Source organism: Melozone crissalis, unplaced genomic scaffold (assembly GCF_028551555.1).
Source record: "Melozone crissalis strain CALT ecotype California unplaced genomic scaffold, PUWL_Pcris_2 ptg000016l_1, whole genome shotgun sequence".
In the NCBI taxonomy this organism is placed as follows: Eukaryota; Metazoa; Chordata; class Aves; order Passeriformes; family Passerellidae; genus Melozone; species Melozone crissalis.
This window is the reverse complement of record NW_026535794.1, coordinates 9248246-9267823: the sequence shown is the minus strand read 5'-3', so window position 1 is coordinate 9267823 and position 19578 is coordinate 9248246. Positions and strand designations below refer to the sequence as shown.

Below are 19578 nucleotides of genomic sequence, written 5' to 3'. Positions count from 1 at the left end.
TACAGAAAATAAGAGTAATATTTCACCAGCTATTGTTATGTGTCAGCTTGCCTCTCCATCTGCTTGCCTTTTCCTTGATGGCTCTTCCCAAATTCTCAGTTTATTTTAATAAAAACACCACTTAAAAATGTAGCAGTTTGTTGATATGCTGAAGGCAGGTGAGCTGGACCAGTGCTCAGAACATTTATTGTGTGGTGCTTGCTACTGTATAAAGATTTGGCTGTTGTGGCTGCAAAGCCCTGCCTGTGTCAGCAGCTGCAGCTTAAACTGAGCAGGGGATGCAGGTTCCTCACAAAATAGTGAAATGCAGGGGTTTCTGCTTTTAGAGGCAGATTTCTTCCCTTCATCTCTTTTAAAAATATGTTTTGTAAGTAAAATGGCTTATTTGGGGAGAGGGTGAAAGTTGAAGCATTGCAAAAACATTATTATTAACAATTTTCAAACTGCTTTTTTTGCTGTACTCTGTTGTTAGCTTGTGTATGTCTACCATCTCCCCAGTATTTTATTTTATCCACTTTATTAATAGCAATTACTTTTCCTAGTCATGGCACTATGAAATAGGGCTGAACTGAGCTTAAGTTTCTGATGTATTGTGTTGCAGTGCATTGTATGTGCAAATTCCAAGAAACTAAACACAGGAATAAATACAGTGAAAAGTGAACATGCTGCATTTTTATATCTTGGTGTGTATGAAAATTCTAATTTCTGTATTTTTCCTTACAGAAAATCTGTACTCCCAGCTTTGCTATTTGTACCAGTAGAACTTTGGTACAACTATAGGTGTAGACTACTGTAAAAGACATTTTACAGTGTGTGATGACAATGTAGGAAGTATGTTCAAAGTTAGTTTTGAATTATTTACATTTAGAACCTTTTTCACTTAAACAGATTTCCATGGAAAGGAATTGTTCCTGTATTGCAAAACACTAGAAAATACATGGCTTGGAAGTTCTTTCCAATATGAAATTATCTCTAATTAAGATTAGTTTTTAAAATTTGCCATGATTTTTCTGTGAAATGGATTTGGAGAGTTCAAGAATCTTGAACATTGTTTGCAAACAGTATTTGATTGTGCTTTATGCTTACTTCTACCCCTGATTGCAATACCCACAGGCCACTGTGTGTATGGCTCACCAAATAGTCTTGAGGTGCCCTGATGACAGTGGATGTTTATTTGGCATTTAAGCTCATATTTATTTGTCTATAAAATCATTTAGCATGAACTGAGACTTTAGTGCTCTGATCTCTATGAAATGTTTACTGGTATGCTACTGAATTATTGTACATTATGTTACAACCCATTTACTCATTCCATTAGTAATGCCAGAGACAAAAGTTGTTTTTTCAGTTACATCAAAAGCAGCTGTTTGGGTTTGTATTTTTGACATAAGTTAACATGTTAAGTTGAGATATGAAGTCCAGTTTTTAAACTGGAGCCCTTTAAAATGACACCACTTAAAATTTATTAGAGTTTGTTGTTGTTTAGAAGCAGATCCTGATGATTCTGGAATTTTGATTTGGAAAGTAGCATGATCATAGTTTTTACTTCTCCTAATTAAAATAAAAGTGCACTTAGCTGACAGTTGTACAAACCCATAACATAATCTGTAGGATGTAAGGTGCACAGTTAAGGACTGTATTTAACTTTAAATCTTGCATTAAGGATGGTGCCTATGCTGAACCTTTGTGTGGTTGCTGCTTCCACCAAAGTCTCAGAAACAGCTTGTGCATGGCTAAGTGTAGAATGTGTTTGTAATTTGTCATGTAGAGGGCAGCCCCATCTAATACTAACAATGAGAAGAGCTTATAGAACAGCTGGGAAGGGAAGATGAGAAGGTTTAGTATAACTTGTTAGCATGTAGCATTGACAAGTGTCACACTGAACTCTGAAAGCATGGTAAAATTACAGCTTTACCAAGTCCTTTGCTTGCACTTCTGCAGAGAAAAAAAAAATATTCTTACCTTACAGGTACATATATATTAGCAAATTAGAGCTTGGTGAGTGTTTGGCTTGCTTTTGTGAATCTGTGACTGGAATCTGTAACTCTACTGTAGATTAGTATGAAAATACCTTCCTAGAAGTGATGTCTGTTGTCCTTTCGCAATGGCTGTAAGAGCATGAAAATTACTACAGGTAAGTCAAAAGAGATTGGGAATCCTGGTTGTGTTATTTTTTTGTATTTCAAAATCTTGACTTCAAAACACATTCTTTTTTTTTTGGCCTAAATGTCTCTATTTAGACATTTAATATCAAAGGCTGTGCACGACAGGTAAATAACATCCATGTATTTGTCAGCTTAAGGCCATACCATGTTTCACTGAGAGTGAGATAAAAAGAAATTCAAGAAGCAGTGGCCAGGAGAGAGAAACTTGCTAGGTGAGGAATAATGGCTTAATGCGAATTTGGTTTTGTAGATATATAAAATATTTTATCAGGTTTTTATAAGATTTCTTGCTAAAGTCAGTATAGGCAAAAATCTGCCTTTTGTATATTAGCATAGGAGCTTGGTGGTTTGTTGAATATAAGTAACAGTTCTGTATCTGGGGACAGCTGAGGGGGAAATAAGGGAATGTTGGTTGTTGCACACATTGGATCAAGATGTGATGAGATGTGATCTGTGCTCAGTTTCATTGAAGTAGTTAAATGTCAGTTGGTTGCTTCCATAAATTAGATGGTACTTCGTTTAAAGAGGCCTCATGGAAGGTACAAAAAGTAGGCTACCAGGAGATAAAATGATGGTAAAGTTTATTTGGTGCAGCTTTTCTGCACTGGCTGCCTCACTGGCTTCGTTATCTGTGCAGGGGTTCAGCCTTTCTGCAGCTGTGAATGGGGTTGAGATTGTAATTACTTTTTGTGACCAATTCTGTAATGTAGATAGAAAATCAAAATGTGACAGGTTAGTTTGTGTTCTGGCAGTGTTTTAATGTACTTGAGCCATGGAAATTCATAGTTGAGCTGATGATGTGTTTTTATCCCAGTGCTACTAACAGCAAGATGAACCTAGTGTTGTTAGTAATATTGGGATAAAAATACTGCACAAAGAAAATGGTGGTATTTTGAGATGTGTTTTTCTGACTGACTTCTCTAGCATGCTGTGAGAACTGCATTAGGTGACACATTATGAGTAGATAGAGGCATCTGTAAAACAACTCACTTTTGGAAGCCTACACTGGAGCATTAGTTGTTCCACCTCACCCCAGGCAGGAAGGGGCTGCATTGCTGAACTTTTGTGCTTTCCCCACGCCTACATTGCCCTGAACTTGCACATTTGTGCTGTATGTAGCAAGTTTGTGCTTTGTAGAATTTCCACAGTGTCTGTTAACAGCCTTAACATGTAGCTGGAAGCCTGCAAATGGAATAAGAGGAGAATATTTTCCTCTGCTGTTCTCTTAGTGGATAAATTGAGGGTTTTTTTGCAGATTTTATTTGGTTTTAGGATAGCCTACAGAGTTCTGCACAAGCAAAAATGTTTAAACATGTTTAAACATGTTAAATACTTCTACTTGTAAAGTGTACAAATGGTACAGCTACCAATGCTAAGCTTGAATCTCTTATTTTATCACTGATGTAAACTGAAGCATGGCTTCTAAAATATTCTTCTTAAGATGCTTATTTTTAGGCAGAAATAAGTAGCTTTTAAATTTAGTTTGGATGGAGCATTCTTAATACCCTCTATAGACCCTTCTGTTTGTAGTAAATGATAGCTGTGTATCAAAAATCTAGAGATGTTTTTTTTTTTAAATTATTTTACTTATCAGTTTATAGTAAAATTCATGTAAGAATTTAATTCAAAACTGAAGTGTTTCATGGAAAATTTGTCATCCATTGGGAAGGAATTATTCACACATGCAAGATCCCTGAAATAGCTGTGATCCAGACCCCTTTCTTAGTCAATGGAAACAGGCAAAGAATTTGGCATGTCTGAGTTTGGCATATCTGAGAAGCACACTGCCTTCAAGAGGCAATGTGAGCATCTTCCCATCTCAGTGTGTTTGGATTAATTTCAATAAATGGTCAGAAACATTCAATTGATTGATTGATTCAATTTGCTGTTGGTTTTAGTTGGAGGATATAATTTATTTTATAAAAGTGGCTGGTTTATGCATGAGGACTGTCTTATTAAGAATTGAATATTTAAATGTTTCCACATTAGTCAGGGTCTTCATTTGAGTCTCCATTGACATCAAGTAGTGGCTGTTCAGAACAAGCAGAACTTTGTCTCTCTTTAAATCTATTTATGCACTTTTGTTGCTTTATAATAAAATCTAAAAATGCTTTACAGATTTACTATAATTGTAATTATAGTAGAAGAAAATTTCCAGGGAATTTTATATTAAAAGTTGAAAGGTTTAATATAATTGTCTTAATCATTGAAAGGCAATAAATGTTTTTCTAATGGATTTTCATTTATTAAATGAAACTTTACTAGACAGATACCACTTGTCATTCCTTCTCTGAAAGCAGTGGGTTTTTGATCCTTATAACCATGTGATATTTAGACCTGTAGTCTGTATTTTTTATTTAATATTACTAAAATTACTTCCTGTTATGGATTGCTCTGTATTAGGAATCACTTATTCTGAACTGACAAGGAAGGAGCTTACACATCTGTAGTTAAAATCTGTGAGGCAGACAAGAATTTTATTTACAAAGGAGGAGAGGGGGGAAAACCAGAGACTTTCTCCCATCCCTGTATTTTGTTTTTTTTTATACCTTTTTCAAGAGTTTCCCAGCTTATTAATGGGAACTTCCAGCATTCTGGTGCTTTGGCCAGTTCCTAGAAGTTCCTTTCTTCTTGGGCTTATTCACCCTCTCAGGGCATTAGTAATAGACATGACTTCAGGGGATTTACTTTTGTTTTCTTTATTTATTTTAGAACATTAAAAGTGACCTTTGTGCTTGTACATGTCATTTGCTTTTGGTAACTGTCTTCAGGGTTTCATTCTGCCAAAACACAATCACAAATTCCAAGTCTTAATGTTACTTATCTTAGTGCTCTGCCAAGCTACAAAGAAGTTGGAAAGCATCTATTTGTCTTCCTATCAGGCCAGTCTAGCAGGAAAGATTCTTTCTGATCCAAAAGTAAATGATTAGAGGGTGACTCACAGTGTCAGAAATCCCACAGCTCCATGTTGTTGTTGCAGGTGGCATTGGAAAGTCTGGGAAATTTGGAAGGTGGAGGGAGTGGATCATTTCAGAGCTAATTAGTGAGAGCTGGGCTAGTAAATGGAACAACAAAACAAATTCTGAGGGAAAGGGGTAACACTGGGACAGTGACCATTTTACTGTGATTATCTTTTCATTTCTCATTTCCCTTCTCCCCAGAAGGTTTGGGTTGGATGCTCACAGCTCTGCATCCATTCCTTTTAGGGTGGGCTGCAGCAGGGTAGTTGTGTGCATCTCACAGCCGCAGGTTGTGATTATTTTATTCCAGTTAGTGTCTGCTTGCATTTTGGCTGCTATTCTGTCTAATTTTTCCTCATTTTAAGAAATTGCTATGTATTTGTATTCTGGTATGTATTTGACACAAAATTTGTAAGCAATAAGACTTCAAATGTACTATTTCTCTGTTAAGTTTACAAGAGTGATGCCTAATGTGGAAGAGCATCTTTGCTTGAGTTATTTCAATCCATATATTTGAAACAGCACCTTAACTGCTAGGCAATAAATGAATTCCACCTAGTCATTCTCACTGGAGTCCATCTTGCATTGGATAATTAAATAGATCCTAGGGAAAAAAGTGAAAAAGTACTGGTTTTTATTCTGATCTCAAGGACTCAAGTCTGCAAGTAGTCCTTGGTTCTTAGGTTATTTCACTGAGTTATTTGTGTGCGGTGGTGTCAACAGGATAGTTTGGACCCCAAACTATGCTATAACATTGTGGTTTGGATGTTCCTCTGGGACACTGAAGAAGGGAGCATCAGTTTTTTTGGCAGAGGAGTCACTGCAGAGAGTGTACTGGATCCTGAATAGGTGGCCTCCTCCCCAGGCTATTAAGTAAAGAAATCTTTTTCTTGAGCTCTACTTGAGGAATTTTTGGTCCTTCACTTCCAACTTGGCAAGCATAACTCTAATGCTTATTGTTACATGTCTTTAGCCAGTACCCAAAGAGATAATTTTGGGTTTTTTTCCAACAAAACTTCAATTTTTCTGGATTTTCAGAATTATCTGGATTTTGTTACTTTTCCTGTGTGGCTGTTAAGTTTGATTCAGTTCAGTGTTTTGGCTGCCTATTCTTGCTCCATTGACAGCATGGTAACAACTCTGAAACCATTAGAGAAAGGATACTAACAGAAAAATCAGCTGAAAGTTACTGGGAATGTTTTATGACTGAATTTTTCATGTTTGTTTTGTGTAGAAAATAAATATAAGCTTTAAAATACACTTGTGATGAAAAGTGCTCATTTTAATCTTAAAATCCCTGTAGGCTGTGAAGATTCTGTGAGGGAAGAGGAGGTGTGGGGGAAGACACAGTCAGTGCTAGTTATAGTGTGAAGTATTTGGTTCTTGTATGGGCAAGGGAATGTTGGTTTTCTTTTCCCCTACTTGAATCTGATACCTGGATATATTATTTCTTGATTAAAATTTCTTAGCTTGCTTCATGAAGGTTCTAAGTCATTACCAGCTACATTTTTAAAATGAACTGATTTTTCTTAAAACTACAGCATCTGTTTTTGGCTTAGTAATTTGTGTAGTCTCATGAGGTAGTGACCCCTTGACTAAATATCAGTGTGCTAAATGTAGGATGTGTTTAATGCTTCCTGATGCAAAGTTGTTCTACTTTACTTATTAAAATCTTTGTGGACTGCCTTGAATAGGTCACAGCAAGGATTGCTCCAATTCTGGTGTCAAACCATAGAAAGGGGTGAAATGCTTGACACTCTTCACTAATGCTAACAAATTGAGAAAAAGGGGGTGTCACATGCTAAAAATGTAATTTGGGTTAATATATAACATCCCCATCCTCATACCCAGTGTAATCCTCCCTTCTTTAGTGCCTCCACTTCTCCTGCAGATGTTATCATGTGTGTTTGTTGCCATCAGCCCCTCACTGAACAAATCTGGAGGTTACTAAGGCTCCTCTCTTCACGTGAGAACAATGGGCCTCGTGTGTACTTTAAATGTGCCATGATTGCAGAAATGTTTCCCAGGCTTTCCCCATGGGTCAGGGCATGGTGTAAAAAGTGGTGTTTACCTACCTTGCAAGAGGTCAAGATGTCCAAGCAGAACTGTGTTCACATATTCAGCACCATAGAAACTTACTTAGCACTCTCTGGTTTTGTGTGTAACATGTAATTTTTGTTTCGTTGATGATAGGGTGTTTTTCTTTTCCTGCAGTTTGCAGCTAGGTTAAAATGTGGAATTAATAAAAGCCATTCCGTGTCCTGAATTAGCAATGTAGATCCAAAAATGTCCATTTTATAGGAGCTAATAATATGTTCATCAAAATCTCTATAGTCAGGTAATGGTCCAACAAAGAAATGCTTTTTCTTAAAGTAAGGATGGAGCTGGGGTTCTTTCACTTTACCAGGAATTTTGCCTCTTATAAAAAGAGATGGTAACATTCTGAAAGGTTTTCTAATAATTCATCAGCATTAAAACAACAGAACTCTTGGTAAATATCTCAATGTATATGTTAAAATCCATATAGCATTGGACAGCATTAAAAACTACGCTTAAAATTAGAATAATATTTTTAGAAGAAGAATATTTTTCCTCACCATATGTTTCTCCTCACAACTGGCAGAGCAAAAAATCAGCATCAAATGGCTCGATTGCTTTCATTTATTTAATAATTCTTTAATGAAAAGTAACATCTTGTGATTTTCTGGCCCAGGTTGTGCCACATTACCTTCCACAGTGTCTCTCCTGGAATATGGTGCATGTCATGTCTTAGCTTAGCATTGCTAGAATGGCAGTTGTCAGAGTTAAACTTTTAAACTTTTCAGAGTTTTCATGTGGCTCTTGATGGGGAGAGGGGCAGGCAGGAGGTTTCTTGCCCTGTGCCTGTGAGTCAGGAGAGATCCCTGTGCCCTGCTGGTTGTGAGGGGCCTGAACCTGGTGGACAACCAGTGTGCAAGGCAAGGTCTTCACTTGTTACTGGTGCCAGATTAATGGCAGAGCATTTTGTGTTGTTACATTTGTATAATTCAAAGTAATTACAGAATTTTAAATGGAGAAAAAAACACCCAACACTTTTGCCTCCGTTATCAAGAAATTTTTCTTTTCCTTATTGAAAAGCTCTAAGGACCTATCACCACATGTTATGTTCTAAAGTAAAAGCAGTCTCTAGGTGTTATGTGTTGACACATATAGCAGGAAAAGCCTTAATGTGTTATAAGTGGCATAATAATCATCCCTCAACACAAATGTACTGCAGGGAGAGGTGGTTTCCTTGGTAATTATGCTGAGTTGCTTGTCTGACATCTGTTATTCCTTCAGGACTGTTGTTGCCATTTGTACTTCATTGGGTTTTTCAGATGAAGAATTACCTTTTTTGGCCATGTGCTGTTTTTTAATATCTTTTGGCTATTTGTCATCTGGGATGATTTATCTGTGTTAATCAGAATAGAAAAGAAACATGGTATGATTTTGATGATTGAGAGTAGCAATTAAAAATTTGTCAGGACACTTCTAAAACAATTAAAATCTTTCCTGCTAAAATTAGACTTTTCTGGAAACATGAACCCTTAGGCCTGGTGCTCCAGGCAGCATAAGTAGCTCAGGATTAAACTATAAAAATTTCTGATTGTCTTGACAATTGAATTTTAAAGAATTAGAAGTCTGAGAGTCAGGTATCTCTAAGGCTGTACAAACCACAAGATCCTTAGGATGTGTTTGTAGGACAGCTTTTATTTGTTGGCAGGCCTTGAGAGCTTCAAATGCTTTTTTTTCCCCACTCCCCCCATTAGTGCAGAGAGAAGAGGACAGATATTAACAGAGCTCCTGGCAAGTTGCAGTCTGCTGGGATTGATGTGTTAAATATCTTTCCTTTAATAAAATACTTCACTTGCTTAAGTGCTCATGTTAAAGACCTTGGTGGATTTTGAAAATATGCCGTGAGTGAAAGTGTAGGTGAGCTGTGTGGACTCATAAGCTATGAAACTTTGAAGTTAAAAAAAAGAATTTGGGGGTTTGAGGGTATAATTTGTCAGTCCTTTCCCCCCAATTTTCTTGATAAATAGCTAAATTACAGTTTCTCTTGGATTAGAGTAATTTGCTTCCAAAAGTTTTTATCGTATTTCTTTTTATCTTCCACAAGACTCCTTTAATGTGTCAGCCTGGAAGGTGTCAGACTTCTGCTTAGGGACAGCAGGGAACCACACAGGGCATTGACTTGCAGGAGTGGCTTTTGCTTTATGGATGATCTGAAACTCAGCTGGAAGAATTTGTAAGGTGTTGAGTGTGTTTTGTTTTCCTGTTCAGAATTACCAGAGATGTTATAGGCTTGTAGTGCAATGATGGTTGATGCTTTATTCAAGACACTTTCATGGAAAAAGTCATTAAAGTGGAGAGCTACTAAAACCAAAAACACTGTTGAGAAAGAGAAGTATTGCCTTCCTTGAAACTGTCAGGTGTTCTTGCTTCCTAAACTCTGATCCTGAGTCCCTTTTGGGAATGTGTCCCTCTTATTTACTGACATGCAGGGAAGTTGATGTATGAACTGAAGACCAAAGATCAGACTCTTTTCAACACTTCTGCCTTTCCTTTTAGCACGCATTAGTTTTTTAATAATTTTGTTCTTTGTGATCCAGGTCATCTCTCTCTCCCTCTTGGTGTACACAGCCTTCACTCTTCTCTGCATGTCCCTGGAGAGTAGGAATAACCCCAGTGTGTACAAAAGTGAGGGTGCTTTCTGAAACTCTTCTCTCTGTTCATGTCACTCTTCCTTTTTTTTTTTTTCCCCTCTGATACCTTCAGGGAGTGTTTGAAGAACCAACCATGCTTTAATTGCTTCATCTGTTTCCATTCATGAAAATGTGTCCTGGTTACAGATTCAAATTTTCTGATCTTAGAGTGATGAATAGTCTTTCTAATAGTAGGCTTTGTTTAGACAAGATTTTTTTAAAAAGGATTGTATTTTTCCAGGTCTTCTTACTTCTCTTATTTCTTTCCCACCCTTTTCCTCTCATGCACAGAAATGTAACCTGAAGTCATAGCAGTATTCTTAGTGTACAGCAGGGGGTGTATGACAGCCAACCACCTTAATATGCATTTCCATTGTCCACTTAATTTTATGATGTTGAGCTTAATTCCATTTTATGTATTTTGTGACTTTTTTTTTTTTAACACCTCTAACTTAATCAGGATCCCAGCATTATTTGGCCAATGAAAAGTAAATGTCAAATGAAAATTTTACTGCCTTAAAATAGAAATACTTCAGGGGCACCTTGTCTTACTGAAAATGAAGTCAGAGGTTGTCCAGAGGGATTTTGGCGTCTCCAAGCTTGGAGGACTCAAAAGATTCCTGGGCAACCAGGTTTTGGTGTCTGCTTGAGCTGGGGGTGGACCAGGTGACCTCTGAAGGTCCTTGCCAACCTCAGTCATTCTGTGGTTCTCCAGAGGTTTTCTCCATGTGCATGGGGGAAAATTCTGTACCTTTCTTTCCTTTCAAATAGCAGCTATTTGGCGAGTACTCTAATGTATGTAAGTATGAACTAATGTGCCTGGAACATCAATGTTTTCACAGGGCACAGCCTTATGGGTGCCTAATTGAGATTAAGTATTTACCTATGTGCTTTAAGTGTCTTAATTTCTTTTTTATCCTGGACCATTACCAAGTATTCATTAGTGTCTATGACAGAATATTTCTATTTATCACTTCACTAAAGTTCTTTAAAGTATTATGATTTCACTGTATTTAAATGAGTGTGAATCCTAGTCTGTGTGTGCTGTGCAATATAAAAATTCTTCTGCCCTGAGCAGAATGGAGTTGTCAGTGGTAATCTTGCTGTTCTGCAGAGGGCTGGTGGAGGAGAGGAACTGGGGTGCTACAAGAGATCAGTGCTCATGGTTAGGATGCCTGGGGTCCTCGTTCATGGTTGGATGCTGTGATTATGTAGAGAGCATAATTTTTAGGGTAAATGTCATATAAAGATTACCCTTAAGTAACCCCCTAGTTAAGCAGCAAGGGAAGATGTGATAAAAATAGAAAAATTAATAAAGTAAAACAAATTTTCTGCTTTTAACTATCAAGTAGTCTTTGAAATAAAGTATTCCCAAGCTGGGGTGAACCTGTATGAAAAACAAGTTGGATTTTGTACAAAGAAAAAAATAAAAGTAAAATTGTTATTTAAATATGAGTCTGATGGTGCCTTAATGGCGTGGATGCATGAAGAAAGCATCCCAATCGCTCTATTACTCAAAATTAAATTAGTGATATCATTAAAAAGTAAATCAGATATTTTGGTGTTATTTGGTGTTACTTTTTGGTTATTTAGTATATTATATGTACCCATATATATATATATATATATACCCATATATATATATATATATACACACCCATATATATATATACACCCCTATATATATATATACCCCTATATATATATATACCCCTATATATATATACCCCTATATATATATACCCCTATATATATATATATACCCATACATATATATACCCATACATATATATATACCCATACATATATATATACCCATACATATATATACCCATACATATATATATACCCCTACATATATACCCCTACATATATACCCACCCATATATACACCCATATATATATATACACCCATATATATATATACCCATATAAATATACCCATACATATATATACCCATACATATATATACCCATACATATATATACACCCATATATATATACCCATATATATATGTATACACCCATATATGTATATGTACCCCATATATATATGTATATATACACCCATATATATATGTACACACCCACAACATTATATACTTAACATTATATACTTAACATTATATATTTTTATATATATATATATATATATATCTGCGAATGTAGCTTGAGCTGTCGGAGCGTTGTTCCCTTTTTCGGAGGTGAGCCCTGCGTGTGCCCGGCGGGGCCGTGCGGGAGCGGCAGTTCCGCAGCCGAGCGCTGGAGGGCTCCGCAGACTGACGGCTGCCCGGCGATTTCAGGGGATTGCTGCATTGTACTTGCGCGGGGTTTAATGCTTGCCGGGCCATTTGGCTATTTGCCATAATTGGCTTTCCATTCCCTTGATTGGAATCATAGATAAAAATTTGCTAATCCACTTTCTTTGCTGAAAGTATTAGAAAAGTAATCCATCTTTTAAAAATGCTCGAACAAAATCATATGGTATAAAGAGTACTTTGTGGAATAATGAGATTAATGAGAACTGTAAGGCATATGCAATTTAAAACGTTTTTCTTTGGGTTTAAGGGGAAAAATGCAATCTGGGCACTATGAAGCCATAAGTACTTCCTTTTTTATGCACTACCTTTTAAATGTGCGTTACATGTTATGCTTTTGTCTGTGATAAAATGTGAGTATGTATTCAGGAAGAAGGATCTGCTATTTACTTGTAATTTTAAGAAGGTTTGAAAATACCTGATTCAAATTTCTTGGCTGTGTTTTTTTCCTCCCTCTCCCCTCTTCTGCCCATAGGGCATCAGAGCAAGGATTTTGGAAACCCTTGTAATGCTCATTCTTCTTGCACTGCTTATCCTTGGAATCGTATGGGTGGCTTCAGCACTCATAGACAATGATGCTGCCAGTATGGAGTCTTTATATGGTATGGAATGCAAAAAACCTTCACCCAGTTTCATTGTAAATACAGAAATGCAGGTTTCCAGTTATTTCTAGTATATGCTATGTGAGTATTGCACAAGTTGTGAAGGAGGTGTCTTAATTCAGTCAGCACCATTTTGATGTTAAATTCTGTGACATAAGTAGCCTCTTGGTAATTAGCTAACACTGTGCTCAATGTTTTCTTTACAGACCTCTGGGAATTCTACCTCCCATATTTATATTCCTGTATATCACTGATGGGATGCTTGTTACTTCTGTGTAAGTATTTTCCTCATTATTCCAAGAGATGGATGGTGTTATGGTGGGCGATTTTTTGTGTATTGTGTTCAATTTTTTTATGGTTAAAAAACCAGTTTTCATTGTGAAAGTTCAGTGGGATTTTCTTTTTTTTTGATTAAATTTAAATTTAGGTGTGAATTTGTTAGGTTTGAGTTCTGAAGTTTAAATAAATGGTCCCTTAAATTTTCAATTTTTGAGAAACTTTCCAACTCACCCAATTTTGACTAATAACTTGTTAAAGCAGGTGGTTGAAAAATAGGGACTCTATTCTGCAAAGAAAAGCACAATTTTTAAATGAAATGTCTGCAGGAGGCCGGTAGTATGGTGAGAAAATTATTTTGGAACATTTTGTCCTATATTCAGTAAACTACCATTCTTCCTTTTGTAATTGAAAATGTTGCTGCATAGGCAGGAGTTGGAAGACTGCAGCCAGATTTCATAATCACACAGCTGGGCTCTGGCCAGTCTGCAGGGCAGTTACACAATTGCATCTGAAACAAATGCAGTAAAAACCCAACTTTACACTGACTGCTCCTAGCCAGAGTTCAGTCATCCATGTTCAGGGGAATAAGAAACATGATGGAAGGCTCCAAATCCCACCTAGAATCTCAGCCCTTTCCTTGAATAATTTCTAGAAAATTGCTGAGAGGAACAGAACATCTCCCTTTCTAGATTACTGTGGTTTCATCCCTTCTCCAAGCTTGACAGGTTCAAAGCTTACATGGGGCTGTCACTGTGGAGAAAGGGTGGGGAATGATAATTTATGATATCCTTTAAACAGATCTATGAAAGAGACCTCAGTGAGTCTCCTTAGGTTCTCAAATCCACTTTGGAGGAAGGTGGGAGGATTAAACAATGGGATTCTCAACATCTTGTGCAGGCTGTTCCAGGGTGGCACTCACAGAGGTGCTGAACACTTTAATGGGAAGTTGGTTTGCAAAACTTCAAATCTGCCCTGCAGTTTGCTTCAGTAGAGCTGAAAACTCAGCTTGCTGAGTTCTGAGGCTGTTGTAAACCAGTTCACTGAAGTTATTGTGACCAAATGCCAGGTTTTGGAGATGTGTAACTTAAACAAATCCCTGAGGTGAAGGCCCTCCAAGCTGTTAGTTCTGTGTAGCTGAAAGGGCAGTATACAGCAGTGGGGCAGCTGCTGGGGTACAGCTTTAGATCTTCAGCTGGTTTAATTGCTGAAACAATGTTTGAGTAAAGCTTTTTGCAGTGGTGATTTGAGCATCACTTCATTTGGCTTTTTCTGCAGGATTCTTCTACAGTAAAGGCAGACAAGCTTAAGTTCAATTTTTGAATACTCTTGTGTTTTTCTTGTAACATGCAGTAGCTATAGTGAAACACTAATAAAAATAAATGCAATCCTCACAATAAAATCTTGTCTTTTTTTTTGGCAACAATGTTTTATTATAATGGAAACTATAGATCTACATGCTCATCCATATTGTTATAAATTCTTTTATCTCTGACACAGTCAGTATTTGAAGGCTGTTTTCCCTAAACTGTTGTTTTCTGCTAATAATTTTCTATTATCATGGTTGAGCCTTTGTCCCAAGAAGCAGACATGCATCAGTCCTGAAAACCATCACTGGCTAGGATTAGAAAAGGCCCAGTGTTATTTCACAGAAAGTAGTCTAAAATCTGGTAGCTGAGCCTGCTCTCAATGGAAGTTGAAGGATAACTTTCAGCAGAGCAAAGCAGCTTCAGGATCTCTTGGCCTTGCAGCTACGCCTGTGCTAAAAGATGAAATGTGCCTGAGATGTTCTCCAGTGCTGTGGCCAGCCAGTGTTACTCCATCCAGGACCTTGCAGTTGGCAGGTGCCTGTGCAGCTTTGGCTCATGATAATGGTCCCTGGGCTGCCTCAACTCCAGAACTGCATTGAGAATTGTTTGGGAAAGTGTTAACTGGCCCAGGGTAAATCATGCCAGGAATAGTTCTAACAATTTACTGGTGTAGGCAATCCAGTCTTAGAGCCCAGGAATGCATCCTGGCACTGCTGAGTTTACTGGTGAAGACATAGCCTCAGGTGCCACATGCTTTGAATAAATAATTAATTAGTTGAGCAAGTTTAAGATCTCCAATTATATGGTGTTCCTTGTTGTCAAAAAAGTCACAGTTAAGCTCTTGGCGGGGAGAGATGTTTGTCTTGATCAAAATTCACGTGCGTGCAGTGTGCTTGAAGGTTCATGTTGGAGCTTTGAGCTCTTGCAGTTCTTTTCAAAACCAAAAATGGTGATATGTGGAATAGCACACTAAGCATCCAAATAAAAACACCTGATCTTTGACTTAAAAATGATGTTTTGCATGCTCTTCCTCCCCTGCAGTGTGCACGCCAGTGGGGCTCTCGAGGATGTTTACAGTAATGGGTCAGTTGCTGGTGAAACCAACAGTAAGTGCTCCCCAGTTCTGTCCTCCTGTGCTACACAATTCTGTCCTCCTGTGCTACACAATTCTGTCCTCCTGTGCTCCCCAGTTCTGTCCTCCTGTGCTACACAATTCTGTCCTCCTGTGCTGCACAGTTCTGTCCTCCTGTGCTACACAATTCTGTCCTCCTGTGCTGCCTGTGAGAAGGTGGAATGGTATTTGGGTACTTTCATCTAGAATGCTTACACTTCTACAGAACTCTTCAGTTCATCACTTTCTAGAACCACTATTTATATACTCATCTCACATTTTTCATATAGCACAAAAGCCTATTTTTTCCCCAAAGCTTTTCTTATAATAATACAGACTTCCTCTGATTTTTCAATTTGTGTCAATGCTACTAATGTTATTAATTACCAGTATTTCATGCTGTGTTTTACCTGTGCCTGAAAAGTGTGGGCATATTCTGAGTTCAGTAGCAAAGAACACAAGAGCAAACAAAGTCTGGATAACAGTAAGGGTACCTGGGGTATACACAGATAGGTGAAATGTGGGTAGTTGTCATCTTTAAGAGCTTGTTACACACAGATGCTCTTTGGTTCATGGTCTGAATGCTGTGAGGGAAGGGAGAAGTTTGTACCACATACAAATGCTCTAGTGACTTCAGTGTCACATGTCCTAGTTTGTAGTTAGTAAAGTTTGGGTGCACTTAGATCTTGCTTTCCTTTTCATTAATCAGTTCAACCCTGGAAATACAAAGAAAATACCTACTGTTTTTATCTGTAGTCTCAAAGCACCTGGTAGCTGAGATAGACTGACTTCATTTATTTGGTTTTAGCTTATAGCAACTTATATTTTCATGAAATACTGGCTTATGTGAAAAGTTGCTTTTTAATACTTTTTTTCAAAATCTTTAGTTATTTCTGTTTAAATTGAATGTGAAGGTTGATATGATTTGAATGTAGGTCAGACATACTGTTTTGTCTCTTTAGATTGAAACTGAACATAAAAGTATTAACTCAAAACTTTAACTTTGCTTACAGTAAAGATACAATTGTGTAGCAGAATGGAATCATCTTCTGTGAAGTTCTTATTTGTGTCATTCTTGTAAAGTTGTAGACTGTATATTTAAAGTACAGGTTACAGGAGCAAAGTGAATCTGATTATGTAAGTTCAGTCAGGAAAACAAGTGCCTCTGTTACTCAGTTCATGTTTCTGTTTGCAAATACAGATCCTGGAAGACCTAGATGAGCAGATGTATATCATCACTTTAGAGGAGGAAGCAATTCAGAGGAAGCTTAATGGTATGTATGCTATTCCTGTAATGGTACTGCTTCAGATACAGTATTTAGAGTGGTTCTGGTCAGGAGTTTCTGTTGGTCAGCCTCTTCTCTCAAAACAGAAAATTTCAACATCTTAGCCTGTAACAAATGTTACAGGTGTACATTTCCTCACCAGGTTTTCCAAGATTGGTTCTTGTGTATGTGTGGTTTGGTTTTGTTTTTGAATTGTTCATCAGCTGTCTAATGTGGGAATCTCCTGAGCCTGAGAGAGCAATTGAGTCATTGTCCACCAGACCAACCTCCCTTTCTGCAAAATAGCTTGGATTGATAAGTGACTCTATTTCAGCCTTGTTTGAAGGACAATGAACTTACATTAGCAAGAGGCTTGACTTCCTGCAATACGAGTTTTTATTTCGAATTTGGAGGATTTTTTGTGTTTTCGTTGATTGGTATTTAAAATCATAGGTGGTAATCCATTAAAAATCAGAGCACTCCATTATATTCTAGGAGTTATTTGGTGAATTTAAAAAATAAAAACATTCTATTAATAAGTAAGGAAAATTAATAATTACACAAATGTTTTTATAATTACTGTATTTAAAATTTTACTTAAAATTTTGCATTTCTTGATAAGGTTTTTGTTATGAAGTGTTTAAAAACATGAAGTATGAAGCAAAGTACGAAGTTTTGACTTAGAATAGAAAGGAGTGTTTCAACAGGCAGGCACCACTTATGGAAAATTTATTGGTTCTATAAACCTGGAGATCATGTTGTACAAATCTTCTGACTTGCTTTTAACTGCATGGATAAGCCATCCATCCATAATTTATGCAATTACTGCAGTTTTGAAAACCAAGGAATTTTCATGTAAAGACACAGCACAACAATGTATGGGTCATGATGACTTATTTTAGCCCTAATTTTTAAAATTTCCTGTTTTTTCTCTCCTGCTTTTCAGTCTTCTGTCATGTATCTTAAGCTTTCCTTCTCTAAGGTCTCATTAAGCCTCCTTTCAAAATTGCTTGGTCAGGGGAAGTACCTTTGATAGCAGAGATCATGATGGTCATCTTTACTCCAGGGCTTAAAATTTCTGGAGGAGTAGTGATTTCCTCTCGCTGAAATCAGCCATCACTTCAGTTTAAAAGTAACATTCACTTTTTCAGGTGTTTATAATGACATGCTGTGTGTGCATTTACACACAGACACACAAAAAGGTGCAGGCAGTGAGTGTCTTTGAAGCTGTGATGGGGTGATGATAATCATTCTGTGTGTTTGATGTTAGCTGGGAACTGTAAAATATTTGTTACTGAATATTTTATGTTGTCATGGTGATTCTACTTGTGTACAACACAGAGCAATGACCCAGTAGTTATTCAGGAATCTATGGGAAGCAGCGTTCAGATGGGGAACGTGATTATTTAGGTGATGCTTGGCTGCTCTTTTTCTTGCAGAAATCTCTCAAGAGTTGCTTATATTGCAGTGTGGTATCACTTGTGGAGTGGACCTGGGCTGTTTGTAGGTGCCTGCTAACTGGGTATGGATTTAGGATGTGTGCTGGGAGCACCCCTAAACATCAAGCTAGGCTCTTTGTAGGTGCCTACTAACTGGGTATGGATTTAGGATGTGTGCCAAGAGACTGGATTTGCTTTCAGCACGTGCATTGGTTTTCAGTGAGAAGTGGAGCTGAGCCCACCCATATTCCATGGAGCACTCACCAGCCTGCTCTTGAGCACTGAAAGACATGGGGTTTAATGTCCTGAGACAGGAGAGGAACTGGATTCCTTCTGTTTCAGTGCTGAGGGGATGACATTGACACCCCCAAAAGGAATGCTTGAAAACCCCTAGGTTGATGTACAGAGAAAATCAAAGGACTTAAGCTGAAAAGTAAATGAAAATCTAAACTGCATATTGCATGGAGTTGGGGCAAGGTGTTATATGTGCAGGAAGATAGTTTGCAGGATTTTTGTAGTAGTTTTTTAGTAAATTTAAGCCCAGTTCTCATTATGGTGAGCATGGAAAACTTTGTCTTCTCTTCCAGAAGCCTTTCTATGCCAGAAGCATTGACATCATTGCCAGAACTATGAAGGGTCATGTTTACCATGTTTATTGTATTTTATAAAGTGTGTATAAATGGGGATGGTGCTAATTACATCAGTAAAAGGTGTCTGTGATGTTAGAGGCCATAATCTATGTTTTAGCACACAGATTGTCACCATTGCTGTATCACAGTGGATATATTCTACACACTTCCTCTGCCTTAGTTGTTGGAACTCTCCCACCATGTTGGTGGTGGAATCCGTGGTGCTTAAGTAACCCTGCTGGGCAGGTTTCCAGAAAAGTGCTCTGAAATTATATACTTTATTTATATGTATAACTAAAGAGTTGAATTTTGATTAAAATGAAGAGGACCAGAGCAGAGGCTTAAGTGATACCTGATGATTGTAAAGCTTTTCATATTTGAAAATAAATCTATCTGTGAAACTGTAGATCTTCTTTGTGGGAACTAATTTTCTTCCTCCTCAGGTGTCTGCAGTGTCTAACTGAAAATCAGAGGAGGAGGGAGGGGAAAGTTTGATTGTGTTATCTACCCCAGTATTTTTTATCTATTGAAGAGATACTGGGCTTTGGGAAAATGTTTGTTTCCAGTGTATTATATTTCAGTACCCACATCACTCCTACAGTTGAAAAATAAAGCTGGGACTTTTTTATATTAAAAGAAAAAAGTTGCCTTCAGCTATTAGTTTTCCTGAATCCAAAGAGACGGGTGGAGTAGGATCAAAAATACTTACTTGATCAAAGTTATTGGCTCTGAAGGTATCCTTACCTATGTAAGAAAGATGAAAGGTGTTGTTTTTATT

General features: G+C 37.3%; 1 protein-coding gene across 1 annotated transcript in view; it reads left to right on the top strand.

Moving 5' to 3' along the window:
• LMBR1 (limb development membrane protein 1) overlaps positions 1–19578 on the top strand; it is a 63863-nt gene that overhangs the window by 29764 nt on the left and 14521 nt on the right. Inside the window, exons 6-9 of the mRNA XM_054273480.1 lie at positions 12644–12770; positions 12977–13045; positions 15398–15462; positions 16669–16741. Coding sequence (XP_054129455.1) covers positions 12644–12770; positions 12977–13045; positions 15398–15462; positions 16669–16741 — 334 coding nt within the window. The remainder of the gene's footprint in view (positions 1–12643; positions 12771–12976; positions 13046–15397; positions 15463–16668; positions 16742–19578) is intronic.